Source organism: Falco rusticolus, chromosome 2 (assembly GCF_015220075.1).
Source record: "Falco rusticolus isolate bFalRus1 chromosome 2, bFalRus1.pri, whole genome shotgun sequence".
In the NCBI taxonomy this organism is placed as follows: Eukaryota; Metazoa; Chordata; class Aves; order Falconiformes; family Falconidae; genus Falco; species Falco rusticolus.
In genome coordinates this window covers 11,825,332-11,847,089 of record NC_051188.1, presented here as the reverse complement: position 1 = coordinate 11,847,089, position 21,758 = coordinate 11,825,332, and the positions used below count along the sequence as shown (strand labels likewise).

The window sequence follows — 21,758 nt, the reverse complement described above, 5'->3', positions numbered from 1 at the left end:
CCCCCGCCCCCCCCCGCATGGCGATGACGCCGGCACCGGGCCGCGAGCCTCCCTCCCGTCGGACCGTGCGGCTCTCGCGAGAGCCCGGCGCTACTTAACCCGTCGGGCGGCCATTTCGCGCCTTTTGGGGCGGAGAGGCGTGAGGCGGCGGGCGCTGAGGTGAGTGCGCGTTCGGTATCCGCCGCCATCCCGCCGCTGGGGTGGCAGGAATGAGGGGGGAAGAGTCGTGGTGGTGTCTGTTTGGTTGTGCCCCCTCTCCGACCGACCGCTCGGGGAGCCCATCTGCAGGGAAGGGCCCAGGACAGGCTGGCGGCCCGGGCCGGCCGGCCGCGGCTGGGTTTGCCCTCGGGAATGGCCTGTGTGGCGGCACTGCGTGAGGGCATCCTCGGGAGCGCTGCCGGTGGGGTGTTCCCCGGCCTGCGGTAATTTTGTGGGTGCCCACCAACAAAATGTCTCTTGTGCCGCCGGCCCCAGCGCAGCCGAGGTCGGTGCGGGGGGAAGGCGAGCGGTATGTTTGCCGCCTGTCAGCCAGGGGTAGATGTTGGCGAAGTAATCGATGGCTCTTTGGGAGGAAAGAACCCCGTATAAAATAACCGGCCAGTAAGATGTTGGTTGTTTTTCTTTTTAAGGGATAAGAGGTGTTATCCCTTAAACAGCTGCAGATGCTGAACAGCTAATTGTAAGTACCAGCCACAGCTTGTGTTGAGTGCCGTTATTTCATGTATTCCTGCTTTGATGTCAGGCTGTTCTGCTTCTGGGCATTGTGTTTGTCGGGCCTTGGTTGTGAATAATGAGAAACGTTAAAGAGGAGGACAAGATAGTTGGCATTGGGAGCATGAAACTATTTGTCTAGATGAACTTGTCCTTGCTTGGACAGACTTAGCCAGAGAAGTTAGTGCTGTAGTTAAGATAAGGAGGTACACTGGGTAGAATGGCTTTTGTGGTTTGGACAACCACCTTGAAGACAGACAAGGTAAAAAGCTCAACGTAGAGGAAGACTTTGAGCCTTCGTCTTCAAGACCCTCAATGAAGACCACCAGGAGACAGTGCACAGGCCCAAGGAGTGGCAGTGTTGTGGGAAATGTTCCACCTCTTCCCAGAAATCTTACAACTGTGTATGTCCTTTCCATGAATATGTATATTTATGCTATATAAATTCCTAGTAAAGTGCTGAGTGGGTGTGCATGTTAGGAGGAGTGCACCCAGCAGTGAATAAACAAATACCTGCCTAATAGTCGCTTTGGCTATTGAGTTAGAGCTTTCCCAGCATCAGGTGAACTGATGTTAGTGGTGTGCTCACAGTTTGTCAAGGGTATAGGTGCAAGCTGCTGTCAGAAATCGCCATTCATAGAACCATAGAATTGTTTAGGTTGGGGAAGACCTGTAAGATCATTGAGTCCATCTGTTAACTCGGCACTACCCAGTCCACACAGACTAAACAGTGTCCCTCAACGCCACATCTACATGTTTTAAATACCTCCAGGGATGGTGATTCAGCTACCTCCCTGGGCAGCCTGTTCCAATGCTTGACAGCCCTTTTTTGTGAAAAAATATTTCCTAGTAGCCACTCTAAACCTTCTCTGGTATGACTTGAGGCCATTTCCTCTTGTCCTATCTCTTCTTACTTGGGAGAAGAGACCAGCACACACCTTGCTACGGTCTCCTTTCAGGTAGCTGTAGAGAGTGGTAAGGTTTCCCCTTCTTTTCTCCAGGCTAAACCACCCCAGATCCCTCAGCTGCTCCTCATAAGACTTGTGCTCTAGACCCTTCACCAGCTTTGTTGCCCTTTGCTAAATGGTGTGCAACTACATTTGAAATACTAATGGGTGTGGTGATGGGTTTGTGAAGCAGTAAAAAGCACATTAAAATTACAAAGGTACAGATCTACAGGGCTAGTAAACTAACAAGCAGGTAAAATAACGAGGCTATTACATAGGAAGGACAGCTTTCTCTGCTGTGTGTTTCAGTCCCTTTGCGCAGACTTGGGACAGCTGAAGGGGTGGATTGGGTTTTCTTGCAGGGTCAACTGAACATAAACATTTTGTGGGACTGGTTGCCATGTTGATTGATAATAAATGAACAAAGGCTTCATTGATTGTCAGGGCAGGAGGCTTTAGGTCTCATATAGCTAGCAAAAGAACAGAAGAAAGATGCGGTTACTTCTCTGGCAACACTGTTACATTAGTTTAAAAATGTAAACAACAGTGAATTTTTGTATGACTTAAAACTGAAATATACTTGCAAGTATAAGCTGTTGTCTATACTTATGTGTACTTATTTAAGGGAAGACTTATCTCTAGTAGGGAGAGTGTTAAAACATTCAGAACTCATCTCTACAAGTTTCTGAACAATCTGATGTAACTTTGAAGTTAGCTTTGCGTGACTAGGAACTGGACCAAAAGAGCTGTAAAAATCCCTTCTGGCCTAAATTATGCTATGAATGTCTTGAGAGAAGTCAGTGCAATGTAACTGTTACTCTGAAGGTTAGTATATTTGCTTGTGGTTCATAGGAAAACCTATGCTGAAGTTTGCTTAAGATTGTTCTTGTAAATTTACCCTATTATGTGGAGTGGTGAAAGGCTTGTTGCCTGATTAACATAGGATTATCTTCAATTTGTCTTGAATTCTTACTGATTTTTAGGGCAAACTGAAACATGACCAATATGGATGAATCCTAGGCTTCTGGCTCTGATTATCCTGATGGCCAAGAGCTAATACACAGCAGAAAGAACTGTATAAGGTATATGCATGGGAAACAAATATCAGAATGGAGCGTTCATGTTCAAGGCAGAAAAACACTGCTCCTGAGGAGTCTTCAGATGAGCTTAACAGTATATGCAAGCCATCAGCTGCTTCAGCTGAGATTGTACTAGACAGCAGCGATGCAGAAATGTGAGTTTTTATCTCTAGCTTAGAATTTTTCATGTGCAGTACCTGTGATATATCATAAAACTATATAGTCCCTGGAAATTTGAGTGTTTTTTTTTCTTCTTCAGTGATCTCTCCACTGCTAGTGGTAGTGAGTACCATCCTAAGTGCTCCATTGCACCTTCAAAGCAAAAAAAGAGATCTCGGTCTTCAAGGCAACAAACTGAATCTGTTGCAGGAGCACCTGAAAATGAAAGCTCTTCAGATTCTTCTGTGTCCCCTCAAAGTCCAGTAAGATCATTGGAAACTTCCAAGAAGCAGGAGTCAAAACTCAATTTGAAAGCCATTTTTGCCTATCACTTCAGGGGAAAGAAGTTTAAGGCTGCTGCACACCAGAAATTCTGGCGTAGCTCGAGGAAGAAGAAGAAGAAGAAGAAAAAGCATGAGGGCACCCAGATGCGTACAGGGAGGCCACCACTGACAGCCTCACCTCAAGAACAAAGGAGGCGGCTTCTAGACAGAGGTTTTCGATTCCCCTTTGTTGAAAAACATTATGGGAAGAAAGATATTCCCTTAAAGATGGTTCTTGGCTATGAGGTGAGTCTTCTACTTTGTGGGATAATTGTATTTTATTTTGTATATTAAAAATAGTGGCTTTAAATTGGCTATATTGTGCTTCCATCTGGTGTGCTACAGTAAAATAGTGAAATAGTTTTTATTTCTGTTAAACAGGACACTTTGTTGTAAGTTTTAAGACAAACACAGCTAGAATACAGGTGCCAATATAATACTACAATTCAGTTCATAATAAAATGCTTTGGAGTTGTATTTTTAAGACCTCACCTGATGTATTTTTTTTCTTTAGCAAGCAGCTACAAAGGGATATTTCCAGTACATTGAAGTCCTTAAATATGAAGAACATCTTAAAAAAGCTTTAGGAGCCCTTCAGGCTAGTGAAGACTTGGAAAGAGAATGTCTGTTGGTACGGAAACACAAATATTTAGATGATGAAGGCCCCATCTCCCCAATTGAGGAGACAAAGTAAGTTCTTTGGTTTTAGGTGGTATAAAACTTGTTTTCTTGTTCTTAACTGACAAATACATTTGTGTGTATACAGGTAGATGCAGGACACCCCACCCCCTAGCCTGTTTGCTGGCATGGTGAGGGCGTCAATGCTACTTAAGTTGCAGATCCATGCTAACTCCATCCCAGCCAGACCAGTATAGTTTGCTGCTCTTACAGTTGAGGAATTCAGGAGGTGTAGTACAGTTGCTTGTAGTAGCATATGGTACTGTGACAGTTGTAGGTATATGGAGTTCAGTTCCATTCCTGTCCTTTTAACCTATGTCAACATTGTGTAATCTAAATGTGAATATCTGCTCCTGAAAGTGTTATTTTGGGAACAAAACACTCTGCAACTTAGGCAGCTGTGCTTGTAAATGTAACTTGGAACTTGTTATAGAGGGAGGTGTTTTTAATCTGGAGACAGATCGTTGCTTCAAGTGATTTGTACTAGCTCATTAAAATGATGTGGTAGAATTTTTTTCAAAAAGATAATTCCTGAAATTAGTTCCTCTATAGTTTCCAAATAAAGTGGGGTGTTTTATGACAAAGGCGAAAGGCTTGGTTTTTTGCATTTTCTTTTTACTTTATTAAGCATTGAAGTATCATCTTAGGTCTTTGTTTATGGGCAAACAGTTAACTTGCATGCAATAAAGGGATCAGTAAATCAGCAAGAATACTTAATGTAAATATATTCAGCACCTTAAAACTAAAAGCCTAAAAGACAGCGTAAAGGTATAAAGCTGTCTTTCAGCTACTGTTCACTTCAGTAGTCACACACACTACTAACTTCTGTGAATTGAAGTATTGGGGAGAGCCTGTAAAATGAGTAACAATAATTAGTTTGTTTGCTTAGAGCAGGAGAAACAAAGTTCTGTAGGGTAAATGCAAGTTGGCTCATCCAGACACTAAATTCTTTTTATGAAATGAGCACTGGAAGACTTTCTGGGTTTTGGAACCAGTCCTGCCCGTGCCACTTGTTAAACCCGTAGTACTAATATGATTTAATCTCTTTCTAGGGAGTCCTTTCTATCTTGAGAAACCTGTGGATGATAGTGGAAGTGCATTTCATACTTGTGTTTTATGGCAGTACGGAGATAATATTTCTGTTACAATATCGGGAGGAAACCTGTATTTTCTGGGTAGCTAAGGCCTACCCTCTTACTTTGATTGTGTTCTGCTTGTTTTCTAACTTGCTGGGTTTGTAGCTTGTTTGCCTGTGTAATCCTAAACATCTCAATACTACTATTGTCTGTTTCTAAATTTTTGTTCTGCTGCTGAGCTCTGCTCTGCCCTGCCAGCATTGCTAGTTAGGATGGTAATTCTGCTGTTGGAAATGTTATCATTTGAGAACAACCTTAAGTAGAAGTAGTATTATCTTACACCTACAAGTGGTAGCACTTCCATAGATGTTAAGAGAAACCAGAGGTTGTGGTAGGAGAATACTTAACATGTTTTAGGCTACTTTAAAAAGTACAGAGCTTGATTTGGATTCTTACATTTCAGTGATGATGATGATGCTAACAGCTTGAATTCTGATAATCAAGAAGACCTTGATGCCAGAGTAGTGGTGAGTACTATTCCTTAACTTCAGAAGCTCTCTAACCTTATTTCTCTTTGGAGGTTAAAGAATTGGTAGATAACATGTATACGAGTACTGAATTCTTGAGCTTGGATCTAGAGTTACCTGTGATACCTGTGAATCCTGATCTGTAATGCAAAGGAAGTTGTTTTGACGATTCACACTTTCATCTTTGAAGTAATGCTGGACTGCATAGGATTTCTGGAGTTCTCTGAATTCTTAGTTTGCAAAGTTACTACTAAAATCTTAGGTTTTAAGTTTCTTAGAATTCAATTTGTGAATACTTCAGTCTTCCATTTTTCTCTAGGAGAACAGCTCTTTCATTATAAGCAGCAAAATTCCCCAAAAGAAAAAAACCAAAGGCAAAAATCAACTGAAGTGATTGAAATACAGGAGGAAGAAGATGATGCTGCAGAGAACTCTGGGCTTCTGCAAGGGTCACCTTGGTGAACAGAAAACTAACAAGTGAGGTGGCAGTGATCACTCCTCAGATAACCTTTTTCATGGCCTACTTGGTTATAAAACGTTGGTCTGAAGTTGATGTTGAGGTGCCAACCAAGCAACCTAGTCAGATTTTGTTTAAGGTGAGTATATTGGGCTCGTGTCTGAGACAGTTAAAAAACAAAAACAACCTAAAAGGTGTCTTCTGTGTTGTCCTGTACCCCAGAGTATGACATCCTTTATCAGCCATTGAATCATCTGACTGAAATGCAGCTTGAATTCTTGTAACCATGGATCACTGAATTTATGTCATTAAAAATAGGGAAGCAAGTTCCAAATACTGTAACGTAGCACCAGCGCAGTATAGAAAAGTATGCAGTTGCATACATACCTGTACATGCTCAAGTTTTAGAGGACAATTTGGATGCCTTTTGGCTGGCTGACTTTTTTGTGAGTGGTACTTGAGAGATTATTTTTTCTTTGGCTTAAGGAAGCGCAGATTATGCTTTCAATTATTTTGAGAGCTAAATAAGGATTGAAAACAGAATTGAAGATAATGCAAATAGAGTGCCAACAGTAAAAATGCAAAAGCTGTTAGTCAGTTTAGACAAAAGTCTATTGCAGAATGTGGTTAACACATTGGAACGATGACAAAACGTGTATGATTGAGGTTGCCTGTTTATTCCATGCAGAAGAATTTCTTCAAAAAAGAAACTCTCTGCTCCTGATTCTAATACAATAACCTGAACTGTAGCAGCACAGTGAATCTTGGATTAAAATACTCCTTTTTTTTCCCCTCTTGGCCTGCTCTGTCCAGAATGGGTTTTGATGTGGACATGATTAAGCAGAAGATGAAAGCTCTATGATAGTACTTAACTAGCATTGCCCCAACTGCAAGTACCTTTCTAAAAGGTGCTTTAGACAGTTGCAAACATGACTGGTGAATGTTTAGAAATGTTCTGAATACAGCTGACTCCTAGATGACGAGGTTGTCTTGGAAGCAGTAGAAATAAAACATTGTTTGAAGTTTACTTGGAAATCAACAAGATTTAAAAACCAAAAGGTGATCTTGATACTGAATGAATTCACTTTAGGATAGAATAAGCCTTGTAGTTAAAGTATAATGAATATGAGAAATATATTCTAATGAAATTAATAGTTGCACAACAAAAGCTGCTATGAAACCCTCTGTACAACCCTGTACCAAGGCTAAGAACTTATATTTACTCAAAAATGTAGGTATAGTAATTAGGTCATGTAACCATAGTCTGAAAGAAATAATGAAATAACTGATCAAAGAAGGAGTCTGTTTCTCTTTCTTTAACTTTCTCTAACAAGGGGCCTGCTTATAAGTTAACTAGAGGGAGCAATTAAAAGAAACAAGCGGAAGAAACAGATGGTCGACAAGGACATAAATTAGCTCAGACCAATAAGAACCCTGCAAACTGGCAAGATCATCACATACCAGACAAAAGGTGAAAAGTACACCATGAGGAAGACCTGTGGCCTTCCTCCCAAAGACCCCACTGCCCATGTCCTGAAGACCCTAGCAGCACAAAGGACTGATAAGCTAATTAACATATGAAGTGAGAGTAGGTGGGATTAGGTAATGAATATGTATATGGATTAATTGAATATTCATTGTTTTGTTGTATGAATATAAGATAATTAGTTACTTTAAACATGCACATTAGGCAGAAGGATCCCCCGTGCATCCAGCGCTGCCAATAAAGGATACTCAGTCACTAAGAAATTTTGACTTTGTTGTTTAAATCAATCTGCATCACTCAAATACCCTTAATAACCAAATTGCTGTCAGCAACAAACTAATAGCTGTCCAGCAGGTAAAAGTAGTCTGTGCCGAACAGGGGTGTTACCAGAAAAAAGACTTGCTGTCTACTGGTTTAATTTCCTTCAAAATATAATTTGACAGTCTGAGATTGACAGTAGGTGCTCAGTAATGAGAGGTTGCATTGCTTATATGCTTGAATTAAGGTCCCCATCTTTGTAAAGGAAGCTTGAATTTTCCCAGTTGCAACTTGATAGCTCTAGGGAGTAAGACTGAAAAGACTGCTTTTCAGTAGTTGAAGATCGTTTAATACTGGTCCAAAATTAATGGCTAAATGTAACTCTTTTAGGCATCTACCTGAGAAATACTCTGGCTTGAAAGACTCATCCTGGATCTAGGAGTGAGGTTCTTGCTTGGTAAGGCATAGTGAGGTGGTATGGGGAGTCCTGCTCATTCTGCAGTTCATGTGATGAATTTTTCTGTTCAACTGCTGAGTGACTCAGAAATGAACTAAATTTCAATTCTGATTAGAACTGGATAAATACAAATGAAAATCAAGCTTATTACATACAGCTGTGAAACTGATCGCTGAAACCTAGATTTTGGCTTTAGGAATCATCAGTTATGTGACCATATCTGATCATTCTTACTCCTTTGCTTTTTGTCTTCTAGTTTATGTTGCTTTTGGAAGATGAAGTACCCACTCTTCTTTTGATGGGCAAGGTAAGCTGTTACTTGGTATTCAGTTGTGTTTTCAGGTAGCTTTCTTGCTTTACTTAACAAAATGTTTTGAAAAAACCGTATTCCATAGTTCAGGCGAATACATTACAATGTTCCACAGCTGTGCAACATTTCTGTGTGACTCTTCCAAGGTATTGAATTCAGTGCAACATGAGCTCTTTTATCAGTCTGACCAGACTTGGAGCCTGTAAGCTCTGCTTGAATAAAAACTGAATTCTTTAATACCTGCATATTAAAGTGCAGGGTTTTCTTAGAAGTTTATATATAGAAATACTTTGTTTTTACCTGATGTTGAATGCTGCAGGGCAACTTCATCTGTCTAATTTGGTTTGGACACTACCTGGGATCTTGCCGCTGAAGATGTTGGAGAACCTACTGTACACTTAATCTCCTGATGGTGCTCCACACATGCTTTCTCTACTGGGTTGTATCATGCAGCTGCAGCCTTCTGATCACTTCCCTGTGGTAAAATTTCACCTTAATGTAGGTCACATGCAAGAACAGGGGGGATGACAGAAACAGGCTGTGGTAGTCTTGTATGTCTGTATGGCTAAAGCTGTGGAACTTGTTACTGTAGGATGTTGCCAAGTTTGTGTGGCTTCTGGACAGTCTGGGAAATGGCATGGAAGAAAACACAGTGTAAGATTACTGGACAGGAAAATGTTTGCTATGGGAAGCTCTGAGCTAAAGCTGGACAAGTAATGAAACCTTACAAGAACATACTTAAGAGGACAGAAGCTGGGCATCTTACTTGGCTATTGCTGTACTAAGGGTATTGGACTAGATAAGCTTGACGTGGCATAAATTGTTTTTACAACAGCGTATTGGATTTCTTGCCAGTTACCTTAGTCCAAACTATACCTCTCTAAAAATACAAAACCTCATAGTAGAAGGTGACAGTTATTAATGGTAAGTGTATAGTAAACTGAAAAAACTTCAAATGCTGTTTCAAAAATAGTGGGAAAATGAAAGCTGATGGCATTCAATCTGTTGCAGCACGTGTTCAGTTTTTGTCTGTTGCTGTAGACAAAAACCTGGAACCTAGTGCTTAGAAAAAACCCTTCTTTTGCAACCCACAGCTGATAAACATATTAGTTGTGTTACTTATATGAAGGGACAATATTTGCATGTATTCAAACAGCAGTTCATTCAGATAATGATGAATCTGGGGCATGAGTTTCATGTTCACATTTGTGGAAGTGTAGTTCAGTTATGTCTGTTTCTTTCCAGACTTTGCAGATGAGTGTACCAACAGCTCTGGAGCTGTAACTTTTTGAATGCTTGAATTCATATGGCCGTTTAGCCTTCTGATGTACCAATCTGTTGTTTCAGTGGAACATGTTAGCAGAAGAGGTAAGCTTTGTGTTTCTTCTGAACCTCAGCAAAGAGTATTAGACTCTTTCAGGCGAGTACTTTTTTTACAGCAAGTAATCAAACTAATTTCTCTACTGTATGGTATCTGCACTCAGCGGTGTCTTCCTGATGGGGTGTTCAAAACCCAGTGCTACAGTATTTCAGCAGCTGGCATCCTTGGTTTTCATGCAGTTGGGCTGGTTAAACCTGGTATTCTTGTTGAAACAAGCAGATTGAAAGTTTCTTCTTGGGAAGCTTGTCAAATACAACACTGAAGAACTATTAGGGGATAAAAGTATAGCTAAATCAATGAAGTTGTTACAAAATATTTCTTCTTAAAGGGGCGTTCCTGTGATGTCTGTCTGGAACACAGTGGAAAGCCTCTGCTTAAAGGTAAGTATTAAGGAAATGGTTTTTTTTTTCTAGGTGGAGGTAGTTGGATGAGGATCATGAAAGCTAAAGTCTTAGTGTTTTGGTTCCCTTCTTACAAAGAAGCAGTATTTCATTTTGAAATAAATCCCAAGTACTAGATGGCATCTGGTGATGTTTCTTCTAAAGTTAACTGGCTGGTCTTTGAAACCAGAAGCTATTGTACAGACATTTTGAGGAGTTGTTATGCCATGTTGGTCAGCAAAAAGACACAACTTGCAGTGTGTCCGAATTGAAAAAACGTGGCTAGAAGAGTAACAGGTTCTGCTTTCCTCGCTGTAAAGTTAGTTGCAGTGGTGACAATGAGACCTGTAACAGGTTTTTACTTAGTGGGACAATCAAAATGCAGCTACTTTACTGTGAAATCCCAAGAATTAGCTTGTTTTGATGTTTTTGGATTCTGCATCCTGCCTACTAAAGGAAGGAGAATTAGCAGGTAGGAGAAGAACACTTGCAGTGTTGAATTCTTGTAGATGGTTTATTAGAGCATATTTGTAAGCTGTCTTAAAATAGTATGTCATGCGTGTTCTGCGAGGTAACTCCCTTGTACCTTCTGTGCCACAGTGCTCCCGGTTTGTTAAATTGCAGATATATTTTGTTCGTAGTTGTGTCACAGACTGGGCTGTGGCTCCGATTTCAAAAGAAATGCTTAGGTTTGGCATTAGCATTTAGACAGTGTAACTGGACTACAGAGTGCCTGCTTCATATTGAGTATAGAAGTAAAAAGTACCTAAGTCTTAGTAAATTACTAAGATATTGAAGAAACTTGGAACTGTTACTCAGATGCAACAATTTACTTATTTTTAGGAAATCCACGATGGTCCAGTCTGAGCTAGCATCTTGGTAAGCTCATGTGAGAGATTGTTTTTTTAACCCTTGGCCTGTTGCAGGTTAGCTGTTTTTAACTTGGTGGGCTGGTTATATTGCTGTTTTTTTCTTACTGAGAAGGTGAAGTGTTGCTTCAGAAAACACAAGAGCTTATCTTTCCCCAAACTTGAGAATTATGTGAGAAAATTGTTGTGATGATTGGCAAAATGTTCAACTGCTCTGAAGAGAGTGAGTGAGAATGGCCTTTCTGAACAAACCTACTACACAAGTGTCCTTTTCATGACATCCTCATTTTGGGCATCTGAGTATTTAACACGCAGCATTTTGTGTCAGGGAGCAAAGATTATGATTATGTGACTTTCTTTTGAAAATATAACAGGAAATTAAGAACAGCTGTTGTATTAAATAATATTCAGACATTATAGTAGCTTTAAGTGTGATTCCAAACAGCTGTCAGGAATGCCTGTGGTGGTGAAGTACTGCTCTAGGTTCTGCTGGTTTGTATGCATGTACATGTCAGATTGTAACCTTATCTCACTTTTCCAGGTGGTGTGTAATCGGAGGAGATGAGAGAAGAAATGCAGGATGCCATTTCACAGAAATCTGAAGCCCCTTCTAGGGTTAGTATGACACCTGAGGTTCTGCATATTCCTTATGATTGAAGGGCTCTGGCTTTCAGTGGCTGGAAGTCTGTATCAAATCAGGCTTTTACTGACCTGAGGTGGGTTTCAGGGACTTGTTTCAACACTACGTTACTACACTATGTTACTGTATTTTAATGCAGCGTTCACTCCTAAGTGAAGAATTTATTTTAACTTTCATTTATCCAAAGAAGAGTCATTTGAATTTCTCAGTCAAATTTCCCACAAATGTTAACTGTATCATTTACCCTCCTCCTCCCCTCAAATGTCTTGAAACAAGTTGAAAAGACACTTAGCAGGATTTGTATGAGAGACTTTTCCAGTCTGCTTGATTTTTCTCTGTTGTGTTAATTTAATTTATAGTGCCAGAAATGTTGAGGTCTATCCCGATAGGATCTCTTCTGTAGGTTCATGTCGTTGGAAATGCCTCACAGAATAAACTTGTGGTTTCACTTTACCCATTGAACTACCAGTTAGCTCTGTGGGGTAAAACTGCAAGACAAATACAGCATCCTAAGAACTGTAGTAATGAGTTGTGTTCTCCTTTAGGTACAGACTTACGCTTTTGATACAAGTGAAAAACAAATTAATTCAATTGGAAAAGCTTGGTAAGAGTCAAGAATGGTGTGTTCTGGGCCTTCAGGTGTCACTAACATGTTGAATTACATGGCTTGAACTTACTCTTCAGCCAGGTTTTTGTGTAGATACCCGATTTCTAACACTGTTTCTTGTGATTTGAGTTTTCTGGATGGTTCAAAACAAGCCTATTCCCCCTTTGATCAGAAAGGAGTGATTATTCTTGTTTTGGTGGCTGTAGGTAAGAAGAGACAGCACTATGGTGTCTGTCTCAACTTGAAGTAATTTCACAAACATGCTGCATTTCTGTTGTGTCAAGAGATGCTTGAGAGAGTTTTCATACTGAGCAGCAGTATTTGGTTTAATATCTTTAAATCTGGGTGTTAAAGAGTTAATTTTTGAGCAGCCCAGCCAGTATACTACTATATGCTTAAAATTCCTGGCTTCTGTTCTGTAGAATCCAGGGTCTGAAGTAAAACAAGCAAAATACTCTGGAAGAAGTATAAATCCTTCATGGTAGGAATATATAAAAACTTAAAGAACTGTTGCTGTTCATATTGGTGAAATTCACAGAGCCTGATTTCCCTCTTAGTTGCATGGCAGCTTTTGTGAAATGAAGAATACGTCGGTGTAGCTTATCTCTAGACACTGACCGGTGCATGCAAAACGCTTGAATGTTAACATGAGCGGTTGTGGGTGAAGAAACTCCTGCAGCTGTTGCACTGTATGGTATCTGCACCCAGCAGCATTCTCCTGATGGGATGTTCAAAAACCAGTGCTACAGGAGGTTCAGCATTTGGCATCGTTGGTTTTCATTCTGCCGTGTCTGCTAGACCTGGTATTTTTGCTGATACAGTTTTTGTCCTCTCCTGGGATATGAGCGTACTTGGGTTTTGTTTTTCATGTTCCAGTTTGAGAACTGGATACTGGCCTTGGGAACTCGGCGAGTGCGTTCAGTTTTCTGTTTTTAGCAGGTGCTCTGGGATACAGAGCAAAGGGAACCTTGCTGTGTTAGGAGGGTGAGCTGTGGAAGATAACAGCCTGTTTTGACAGGTAAGCATAGAGTTATTAGTTCAGATGGTTTTGTGCTACTGCACGGTTTGTGTGTTAACTTGGTATGACTTTAGAAGGTTGAAACCTCAGTAAACTGTTCTAGAGAAGTATGGAAATGGTTGTCTGGTAGCAAGAGACGACTGAAATGACCGCCCCAGATTTTGGCAGCATCAGAGCAGGTTGCTTATCTGAGTCACTCATGAGTGTGTGTGTATACTTCAGATGGATATTGCAGTTGTGCAGCAATTTGTAGTACTAGTTTCTAAATAGGATTGCTGTTGGTTGTGAGGGATTCTGCTGTACTTGGAACTTTCAACAGATTTTAGGCTTGTTGGTGTACAGCCTGGCTTATGTATTGGCAGCATTGAGCGGTCTCTAATGAGAAAGGATGGGCTACTTGAATATTCAAGTTCCAGATGTAAGTTGCTGGTAACAGCAGTAAGAGGAGAGTATCTGGTCATTACCAAGGCTGCTAGGATCCTACTGTTTCTGGTGAGCTGTGGACATGACCGTAAAGCAAGTCCATCAGACTCTTGAATTGCCACATGATGTGGCACGAAGTCTGCTGGGAATATGGCTTTAACCTCTGTCACACAGCTCTCCCCTCTGCTGTTCAGGTAAGAGCAGGTTGCTGCTGAGGCAACTGTCCTTGGGCACCTCCAACACTTAAGTTACAGAGGAACAAAAGTTCTCGTTAGAACCGTTGTAACTTGGCAGAAGCTGTGTGGAGGCGATAGTTCTGCACACAAGCAAAAAGGGGAGACAGAAGGCTGCACCGTGCAATTTATATCCAACTTGTGTGGTGTTAACTCTTTACTTAACGCTAACCAAACCTGACTCTTTAACCCATAGTGTCTGCTACCAAATCACCCCGTGTCAGAGGGCTGAGAACCACCACGCGAGTGCCACCAAAGCAAGTCCGGAGGTGAGAGCGCTTGGCAAAATTGCTGATAATAAAGAAATTCAAGGTCACTTCAAAGAGGGTTTGCATGGCTAAAAACCCAGCAGCTCTTAACGCGGTGACCACATATTGAAATCCTCTGCAGGATGCCGTGGACACTTGGTGTGTGCTATGGTCTATTTATGAGGAGATACACCTCACGTAGTAAGCCTCTCAGAGTGAAAAAGGAATTTTATCCTACTGCACTCACAGTTTTTGAGATGCTGGCGTGCGGGAAGTGGGCTGCTCAGTTCCATTCTGAAACCATTTACTGTTGCTGCATGTGAAGTTGGAGAGCAGGTTGATACAGCTGTGGCATATAACCGTTGGTGCTTGGGTGGCCCGAGAAGGACAAGGAAGCTGGTGAAGGCTGGGGGTACTACTGGGGGTGTTTAGCCTGGAGAAGGGGAGGCTCAGGGGGGACCTTATTGCTCTCTACAGCTACCTCAGAGGAGGCTGTAGCAAGGTGGGTGTCAGTTTATTTCTTCCAAGTAACAAGTGACAGGACAAGAGGAAGTTTCCTCATGTTGCTCCAGGGGAGGCTGGATTGGAGATCAGGAAAAACGTCTTTCCTGAAAGGGTGGTGAAGTGTTACAGTGGCTGCCTGGAGAGGCACTGGAGTCACCGTCCCTGGAGTTTAAACTGGTGGCTTAAAAGCCACCAAGCTGTGGTGCGTAGGGATGTGATGTAGTGGTGGCCTTGGCAGTGCTAGGTTGACTGTCTTTTCCAACAACAATTCTGTGATTCCATTTCCCTTGGCAGTGTGATACATTCCTCTATCTGTGTGGAAATCTTCAGGAGTGGATAATCCTGCAGCAGCTGGGGGAGGGAGGGAGGAAGTGCAGGGTGGGAGGGCTGGGGGGACTGTGAGTAGTTAGAGGAAACTATTATAATGCTTGGGGCGGCTGGCATTGGAAATTGTGCTTTTACCCCTTAACGTTTCAGTAAGGGGTGGATGTGCACGTTTCCTGTGTTACTTGCTTTATAGCAGCACCATGTTCTGGAATAAAATTGGTTAGGCTAGAGGAAGAGATGTTAGGCTGGCTCTGAGGGAGATGGCAGCGTTCAAATGGCTTTTGAGCAACAACGGTGCTAATAGATGCGTTTCCCCTCTCAGGTCCTGGTGTGATGTTGCTGCAGGTCTGCTGCAAGGAACTGCACAGCAGTTTCAAAGAACCTCACCTAGAGTGTTTATTGCAGTAATAAGGAATTAAACATTAATTCTGATTTCCCTTACTGCTTTGTAAGTCGAAGTGGTGCATGGTGTTTGGAAACCAGAAGCAGAGGGAGCCTTTGCCCTTCCGCATCCAGCTGTGACCTGCCTGCGCTGCCCGCTTGGTGTTGCAGAAGAGCTAACTGAGTGTATCAACTTGTAATTTCACTGGAAAAAAGCTTTATCCAGCCATTTTAACTCACTCACTGTCACTGAACTCCACTGCACTAAAACTGGAGAAGGTCATGGCATCACGGCATTTCAATAAAACTGATGTGTGAAAGCTGCAGCCTGGGCTGGTTTCCTGTTGCTACACTGAAAGCAAACCCAGGTAGGGTGAGTAAATGACAGCAGCTGGTCAGCTGGGGCTTGCTTGCAGCAAAGCATCAGCCTGATCTCTTCCCTTTGGACTGTATTATGGGAAAGGAACAAAAATATTCAGGAACAAGAGAATAAGCCTGAGCAGCCCTTGCCAGCCCACTACACTGAAGATGAGACAGACTCTACATACTGTACTGCTAATCTTTGATCGCAAAAAGCTTCCACCTCGCCTAACTCCAGGCAAGGACAAGGTGGTTTGGCTTATACTCTCTACTGAGGCTGGGGGGAACAAATTACTTCAGCTGCTGCTGTACATGCAGCTGCACCACTGACTGAAAAAAAATCTGTGTAAACAAGCCTGAATTGGTAGGTAATTTTGCTCATCAAAATTTTTTTTTGTACAACTTTGCATTTTAAAAAGGAACAGATTAAATGGCCCAGCTCTTCCACCTGCTGCTAACAAAATTCAGCTTTTTAGCAAAAGCTGAGCTTTGAATTTGTCCTGATGTAATTATTTAGCTCCCAAACAAGAGCTCAGGCAGCTTGGATAAAAAAACATTTGGATGTAACAGCAGTATAAGGCTTTTATTATCTTCCTGCCTTCAGGTGCTTTAGGATGTACCTCTTGACTGCAGGAACTCACACTTCCTACTCCTGAATCACAGTGCAAAGAACAGTTAAGAGATGTCAAACTTTTATTTGAAAATATTTACAGATGTACATTACAAGAGTCAGTATGGTCTCCCTTTAAAACACTACTGCCCATCAAGACAGGCTTTTCACAGGGCTCGTCTACACAAACTGCTGCTGTAATGTTCTCAATAGAAAACAGGGCTCAGTCTTCTGCTAGTCATGGTGCTTTCCAACTTTTCTTGGCCCGCAGTTTTTCCAGCATTTTCTGCAAATAAAATAAACTGTGAGACTACAGTAGCACAGCTTGAGGGCTTACACTAAAAGCAGCCGAGGTGCTGCTTGGGCGGGCAGCACCTGAACATCCCCTGCAGGGCAAGTCTGGACGGTGGGGCAGCGAGTGTGGTTGCTGCTGCTGCAGTGATCCCACAGGCTGCAGGGGAAGGTGTGCTTAATTTTCTGTTAACTATGACATCAGTAAGACAGGCTAGAAGGACCAGCAATTTATTCTACCACAGAGAATCTGTCAGGATTATGCAGCGTTTCCTTCCCTCCAGTTGTCTGCAGCCCAGCAGAGGGCAGGGAGAACAAACAGTTCAAGTCTCTTGTCCAACCCCCTGTGCCACAGGAACTGCAAGGAAGCCCAGACAGGATTTCTTGCAAGCCCAGAGTTCAGGTTGTGCTCAGCCAGGCAGAATCTTAAGCTACCCAGAGCAGGCAAACCAGCCAGAGACAGCCCCGCAAGAACAGCCTTATAATGGGAATTCAGTCAGTACGGACTAACAAAACACCCTGCCCTTCATTTGCCAAGGAGATGTTTATCACCTGGAGTCCTGAACAGCCTTTTTGTTCAACCTCCAGACACGCATTTTAGAGAAAGTTTCCGCTCAGCTATAGCGCTGACAAGGAAATTCTTCAGTAGATGCATGGTTTGATGGTCTCCATCTCAGTCTGATTAGAAGCGCAGTGAAATCATGAGAACTAACCAGGTAGGGCCACACTGTAGCAGACATTACCTTTTGAAACTCTTTAGCCTTTTCTCTGTTTTTAGTGTAAGTTTCTTGCCTTGTTTTTTCTTCCTTTCTGATTTTTACTTCTGCAAGTTGATTATGAAGTCTGTTAAAATAACAGGGGGGAAAAAAATCATGTATTGGGAGGAAGTGGCAAAGCTGGAATAAGTTAACAAGCATAAGGATTTATACTGTGGCAATGGTTAGAAATTAAAGAATTAAGTTAAGAAATTAAGAAAGGAATTCCAGTAATCTAGAATCACTGCACCCAACAGACACCCCGCTCAGGAGCTGTCCTTGCTGCACGCTACCATTAATTAAGTGCCCAAGTGCAATTGTGAACTTTGCTTCAAATTTAATCTAATTTCATGCATTAACTGGCACAGCTGCCTTAGCATGATGAAATGAGCAGGCTGCCAGTCAATGTTTCTGCCAGCTGTGCCAGGGCATTTCCCAGCAGGTACCTGTATCAAACACACTTGGCTTCTCTCTCCTGGCTGTTTTGTGTTAAAAGCAGCACTAGAGGCCAGCTGGAAGGCCACAGACTGCTCTGACCAGTAGCTTCCAAAAGACAGAGGAAGGAACCACTGGTTTTTTATTCCAAACATCTCCCAGTTGCGTTCATGCAATACCTTGAAGTACGCTGGTGCATTTCAGTTTCTCCAGACTTCCTGTCCTCTGGAGAAGATACTTTCACTTCTCCTACTTTCTTCAACTGATTGGCAACTGTATCAGTTTTTCCTAATTACATTAAAAAAAAAAAAAAAAGCTCTAGTCCAACTAAGTCAAAAGCATAGAGAGGTTTTCAAAGATTTTTAAATTACGTGACAAAAGAAAGAAGCTAGCAGAATGGACACAGTGGAGATGATGTCTTGCGTTTACAAACCCATCCTCAGTGTCTCACTCATCAGGCCGCTGCCTGTACTTCAAGGCAGCCAACTTCCCGCTCCCCATCAACAGACACTAGAAATGCATCAGTTGGCTTAATACGGTGGTTCTTTGATAAACAGCTGTTATTTGCAGAGACACCTTATGGCTACAAACATGCAGGCAGGCTGAAAATACAAAGAGGACCCATGCGGGACTTCCCAACACTGAAGAGGTAGCTAGACAGCAGGGAAATAAGCTCCCTGCCTCCCTCAGAAAACAAATTCAAGAATATCCTCAGCCTGCAATAGCAAAGATGCAACAGATATGAAATGTATTCCTCAATACTAAACAGCAACTAAAAGGACACCTAATTCTATGTCTTGCCCCCAGATAAACCTACCAAAGATAAGACAGGACTCTTTTTGCTGCCTTAACTTCTCAGACTTTCCCCTTTGAAACTGTCTGGCTTCTGGCTTTTCATTTTCTCTTTCTTTATTTTTTATTTCTTCTACTCTTTTCAGAGATTTCTGGATAAAGTTCTGCTTTTTTTTAAAAAAAGATTCTTGCAAACTTCCGGGTGTAGCCACAAACTCCAGCAGCATCACTGTGAAAGAAAATGGAAAGTCTTGAACATTTCTCGCTTTCAGCAATGACCAACATCACCTGTAGCCCTGTAGCAAGTCATGCATTTTGAGGTGTTCCTCCTAAAACACTGAGCTTGACTACTTTTGTAAATCAGCTAGGAAAGTGGCAGTGTGAATGAGTAGTCGTGCAAAACAAACAGCAATTCCGACCTATTAACTGTAACCATGTCTGCCAAGCCAAATCCTGTGACAAATACTGCATCGAAAGCATCTCGATGGCTCAGAACATATCAAAGACTTGAGAAGTCCCTAATGCAGTTAAGTTCTGTCAATTCATGTCTTTCATCTTACTGCTGTTCATCTTGGACAAATAAAAATACTTCCGATGTTTTACTGACGTTCCACTCTTATCATCAGAACAGGAAAAAATAAAAGACATTCTTTGCCTACAGAGCTTGGGGACGAACAGGAAATCAAGAACAAATGAAGGTGCATAATCTGTGTGACAACAAACCACAAAGACACCACAGAATTTTTCAAAATTAACTAGTTGCAACACAAAAAACCCCAAACAGCGTGTTGTAGATACTATGAACTTTCATGAAAGATACCCTGGCATAGGAAGAGACATAGATAGATAATGACTTCCTTGTCAATAAGACACATGTTAAACCCGGGGTCAAACGCACTACAAACCAAGCCTGAACGGCAAGTTGCGCTTGCCGAAGGAGAGGTAAATTCTATTTATGATTTTATTCCTGCAGATAAGAGACCTTCTCTCTCTCAAGTTCAGTACATCAAAGTTACACATAATTACCTGCAGTCTGATGTGATGGAAAGTGACTGGCATTGGGACTCTGAGCTCTGGCAGAACTGTCGGGCCTTACGAACACGGAAGAATCTGCATCTGGATTGAGTGGTAAAAATTCTCTCTCCTGTTTCAAAAGGAGTCAGTGATTGGAAATGCTTAAAATATACCACAAATCTGACTGAAGTACGAGCACTGTACCCCGAGCACTGACCCAATGCAAATAAAAGACATACTCTTTCACCTTTATAGCAGATGCAAGAAAAACATCAAAAGTGGATCTTGGTAATAAATACTAAAAAGATACTTTCTAAAGACATCTTAAGACTTAAAGAAAAAAAATAATAATCCATTAAGCAATTGAAAAATGATGGCCAAAAGGTCTTTGTTCATAGTACCGGGCTGCATAATTTCATCTCAATGGACATGTTTTTCTTTCCTCCTGTCCTCCCCCATCACTTACTGCTCTCCCTCTTGCCCCCGTTCCCAGCTGGGAGGCAACAGCCACTGCACAAGTACAGCCTCCAGCTGCCAACCTCCACCTTACCCACAGTTCAATTACACCATCCTTAGGCACTTTTAGGATCTTCTCTAGATGCCTCCTGCAATTGAAGCATGATTTTGTCCACTCCGTTCATCTAACGGACACACCTGACTTGGTTCTACATTATTGCTTCAGCACCCAAACTATTCTCTCATTACAAACCCGTTCCTGTACAATTTACAGCCTTTGTTTTATATAAGCAAACACCAAAAAGCACACCACAGGCAAATTAAGCATGGCAGTATGACAAGCTGATGGTACTTTCCCCATAAACCTCAAACCGCTGCGTGGGCCTGGTGTAGCTCCATCCACTAGGTAGAGGATTTTTAGTTCGTAGCTTTTGTTTTGTCCCACCCACTCCTCTCATTCATAACTAACGGGATACAATTTAGTCTTGCAAACACCAGCAAGATGGTTCCGTTTTTCAGCAAAAATCTTCCTGAACTGTATCTATACTGATATGACAAGGTAGTGATTTTCATGGATAGCCCAAATTTATGATTATTAGATCTGTCTGGCAAATGTAACATCCAACTATGACAACACACAAGCAATTACTAAGCTCAGATAACCCTAACATTCTCTTGTGTTGCAACGGTGGATTAACTGCTCAGTGGGGCTTCTCCTTATTAAGACTAAGTTAGTGTCACAGCACTAGCAAACTACCCGGCTGCAACAAGGCTTTTACCATCCCATACCAGGTTAACTTCAGTAAGTAGTTCCTGAGCCTTGCCCCAGCACAGCCACCAGTCCCCCACAAGGTTTGAGAAGTCTATCTACTGTGTGAGCTGTTTCTTCATCATCTTCAGGCCAGTCCACCCTGCTTCTTGCCTCTGCTGCATCCAGAGTCTTCCTTCTCCAGCTCCACTTCCAGCCAGCCTCTCCTCATCCGGGCCCCCTCCTCTGAGGGCCTCTCCTTGTCTCTCCTACATCTGGACCACTCACTCTCCTCCCTCTACTTCTTCTGGATCTCTTCACCTGGTGCTCCTCTTCCATCCCCCTTAGAGCTACTTAACTACTTAGCAGGAACCAGCCACAGCTGCACCTTACCCACATCAGCCACCCCACCGCCCCTGAAGCCAGCCCACAGCTGTATATTATCAATGATAATTAACCTGCTTCATTCCTCCGTAATTCCTCTACAAGTTAGAATCAGAATTACATTACATAATAAAGACTCACCTCAGCAAAAACATTACATTCAGACTGGTCCACACATGCTGGGTTACTGGGTTTATCTTCCTTAATTTTCTCTTGGTTAGTATGTTCAATGTCTGATTCTGCAATACTGATGTCATTTGAGCTTATCAGAGTGAGTTCAGGTTCTTCCATAATACCATGCCCTGACTCAGTCTCCTAGAACACAAATTACACAAGACATCAGTGTAAAAAAGAAAAAAAAAAATTACTATTTCCAGCAACAGCTGTTATCTTGTTAGAAAGAGGAGGCTCATTCAACATGTAGAAGAAAGAAA

At 41.9% G+C, this 21,758-nt stretch overlaps 2 protein-coding genes and 8 non-coding genes across 27 annotated transcripts in view; 9 read left to right on the top strand and 1 right to left on the bottom strand.

Annotated features, from left to right (window-relative positions):
* The first annotated feature begins 72 nt into the window (after nucleotides 1-72).
* TAF1D (TATA-box binding protein associated factor, RNA polymerase I subunit D) lies at nucleotides 73-20,482 on the top strand. 12 transcript variants are annotated; one of them, XM_037376222.1, is made up of 15 exons: nucleotides 76-159; nucleotides 630-679; nucleotides 2,642-2,892; nucleotides 2,997-3,465; nucleotides 3,734-3,909; nucleotides 5,437-5,500; nucleotides 8,415-8,465; nucleotides 9,714-9,836; nucleotides 10,178-10,229; nucleotides 11,073-11,108; nucleotides 11,640-11,713; nucleotides 12,284-13,363; nucleotides 14,216-14,288; nucleotides 15,421-15,758; nucleotides 15,943-16,180. In XM_037376222.1, exons 3-8 carry the CDS (start codon nucleotides 2,768-2,770, stop codon nucleotides 9,750-9,752), a joined length of 924 nt encoding a protein of 307 aa, XP_037232119.1. In that variant the 5' UTR covers nucleotides 76-159; nucleotides 630-679; nucleotides 2,642-2,767; the 3' UTR covers nucleotides 9,753-9,836; nucleotides 10,178-10,229; nucleotides 11,073-11,108; nucleotides 11,640-11,713; nucleotides 12,284-13,363; nucleotides 14,216-14,288; nucleotides 15,421-15,758; nucleotides 15,943-16,180. The 12 variants fall into 12 exon arrangements, with proteins under 12 accessions (XP_037232117.1, XP_037232119.1, XP_037232121.1 ...); XM_037376224.1 differs by lacking the exon at nucleotides 15,943-16,180 and having other exon boundaries at nucleotides 12,284-12,342; nucleotides 13,285-13,363; nucleotides 15,421-15,805; XM_037376223.1 differs by lacking the exon at nucleotides 15,943-16,180 and having other exon boundaries at nucleotides 12,284-12,342; nucleotides 13,282-13,363; nucleotides 15,421-15,805.
* Nucleotides 8,203-8,274, top strand: LOC119143924. The gene has a single exon (XR_005102891.1). It is a non-coding gene; the product is annotated as a small nucleolar RNA SNORD5 (small nucleolar RNA).
* Nucleotides 9,478-9,604, top strand: LOC119143921. Its single transcript, XR_005102889.1, has one exon. It is a non-coding gene; the product is annotated as a small nucleolar RNA SNORA40 (small nucleolar RNA).
* LOC119143914 lies at nucleotides 9,928-10,066 on the top strand. Its single transcript, XR_005102882.1, has one exon. It is a non-coding gene; the product is annotated as a small nucleolar RNA SNORA8 (small nucleolar RNA).
* Nucleotides 10,453-10,585, top strand: LOC119143916. The gene has a single exon (XR_005102884.1). It is a non-coding gene; the product is annotated as a small nucleolar RNA SNORA1 (small nucleolar RNA).
* LOC119143911 lies at nucleotides 11,278-11,350 on the top strand. Its single transcript, XR_005102879.1, has one exon. It is a non-coding gene; the product is annotated as a small nucleolar RNA Z40 (small nucleolar RNA).
* LOC119143918 lies at nucleotides 12,108-12,239 on the top strand. Its single transcript, XR_005102886.1, has one exon. It is a non-coding gene; the product is annotated as a small nucleolar RNA SNORA18 (small nucleolar RNA).
* LOC119143912 lies at nucleotides 13,029-13,168 on the top strand. The gene has a single exon (XR_005102880.1). It is a non-coding gene; the product is annotated as a small nucleolar RNA SNORA8 (small nucleolar RNA).
* On the top strand, nucleotides 14,330-14,459 carry LOC119143915. The gene has a single exon (XR_005102883.1). It is a non-coding gene; the product is annotated as a small nucleolar RNA SNORA25 (small nucleolar RNA).
* CEP295 (centrosomal protein 295) overlaps nucleotides 16,515-21,758 on the bottom strand; it is a 76,821-nt gene continuing 71,577 nt past the window's right edge. For 5 of the 7 annotated variants that reach the window (XM_037376213.1, XM_037376212.1, XM_037376214.1 and 2 more), the window contains 5 exons: nucleotides 21,466-21,639; nucleotides 19,749-19,866; nucleotides 18,748-18,951; nucleotides 18,110-18,218; nucleotides 16,515-17,583 (listed from right to left, as the gene is read on the bottom strand). In XM_037376213.1, coding sequence (XP_037232110.1) covers nucleotides 17,355-17,583; nucleotides 18,110-18,218; nucleotides 18,748-18,951; nucleotides 19,749-19,866; nucleotides 21,466-21,639 — 834 coding nt within the window. In that variant the 3' untranslated portion in view covers nucleotides 16,515-17,354. The remainder of the gene's footprint in view (nucleotides 17,584-18,109; nucleotides 18,219-18,747; nucleotides 18,952-19,748; nucleotides 19,867-21,465; nucleotides 21,640-21,758) is intronic. The other 2 variants (XM_037376215.1, XM_037376216.1) reach the window with 2 other exon arrangements.

Excerpts from the sequence above, each read along its gene's own strand:
- TAF1D (XM_037376220.1), top strand. The coding sequence starts at position 2,768 with ATGGAGCGTTCATGTTCAAGGCAGAAAAACACTGCTCCTGAGGAGTCT. Across the intron at positions 2,893-2,996 it reads GACAGCAGCGATGCAGAAAT|TGATCTCTCCACTGCTAGTG; the intron begins GTGAGTTTTTAT and ends TTTCTTCTTCAG. Across the intron at positions 3,466-3,733 it reads AGATGGTTCTTGGCTATGAG|CAAGCAGCTACAAAGGGATA; the intron begins GTGAGTCTTCTA and ends TTTTTTCTTTAG.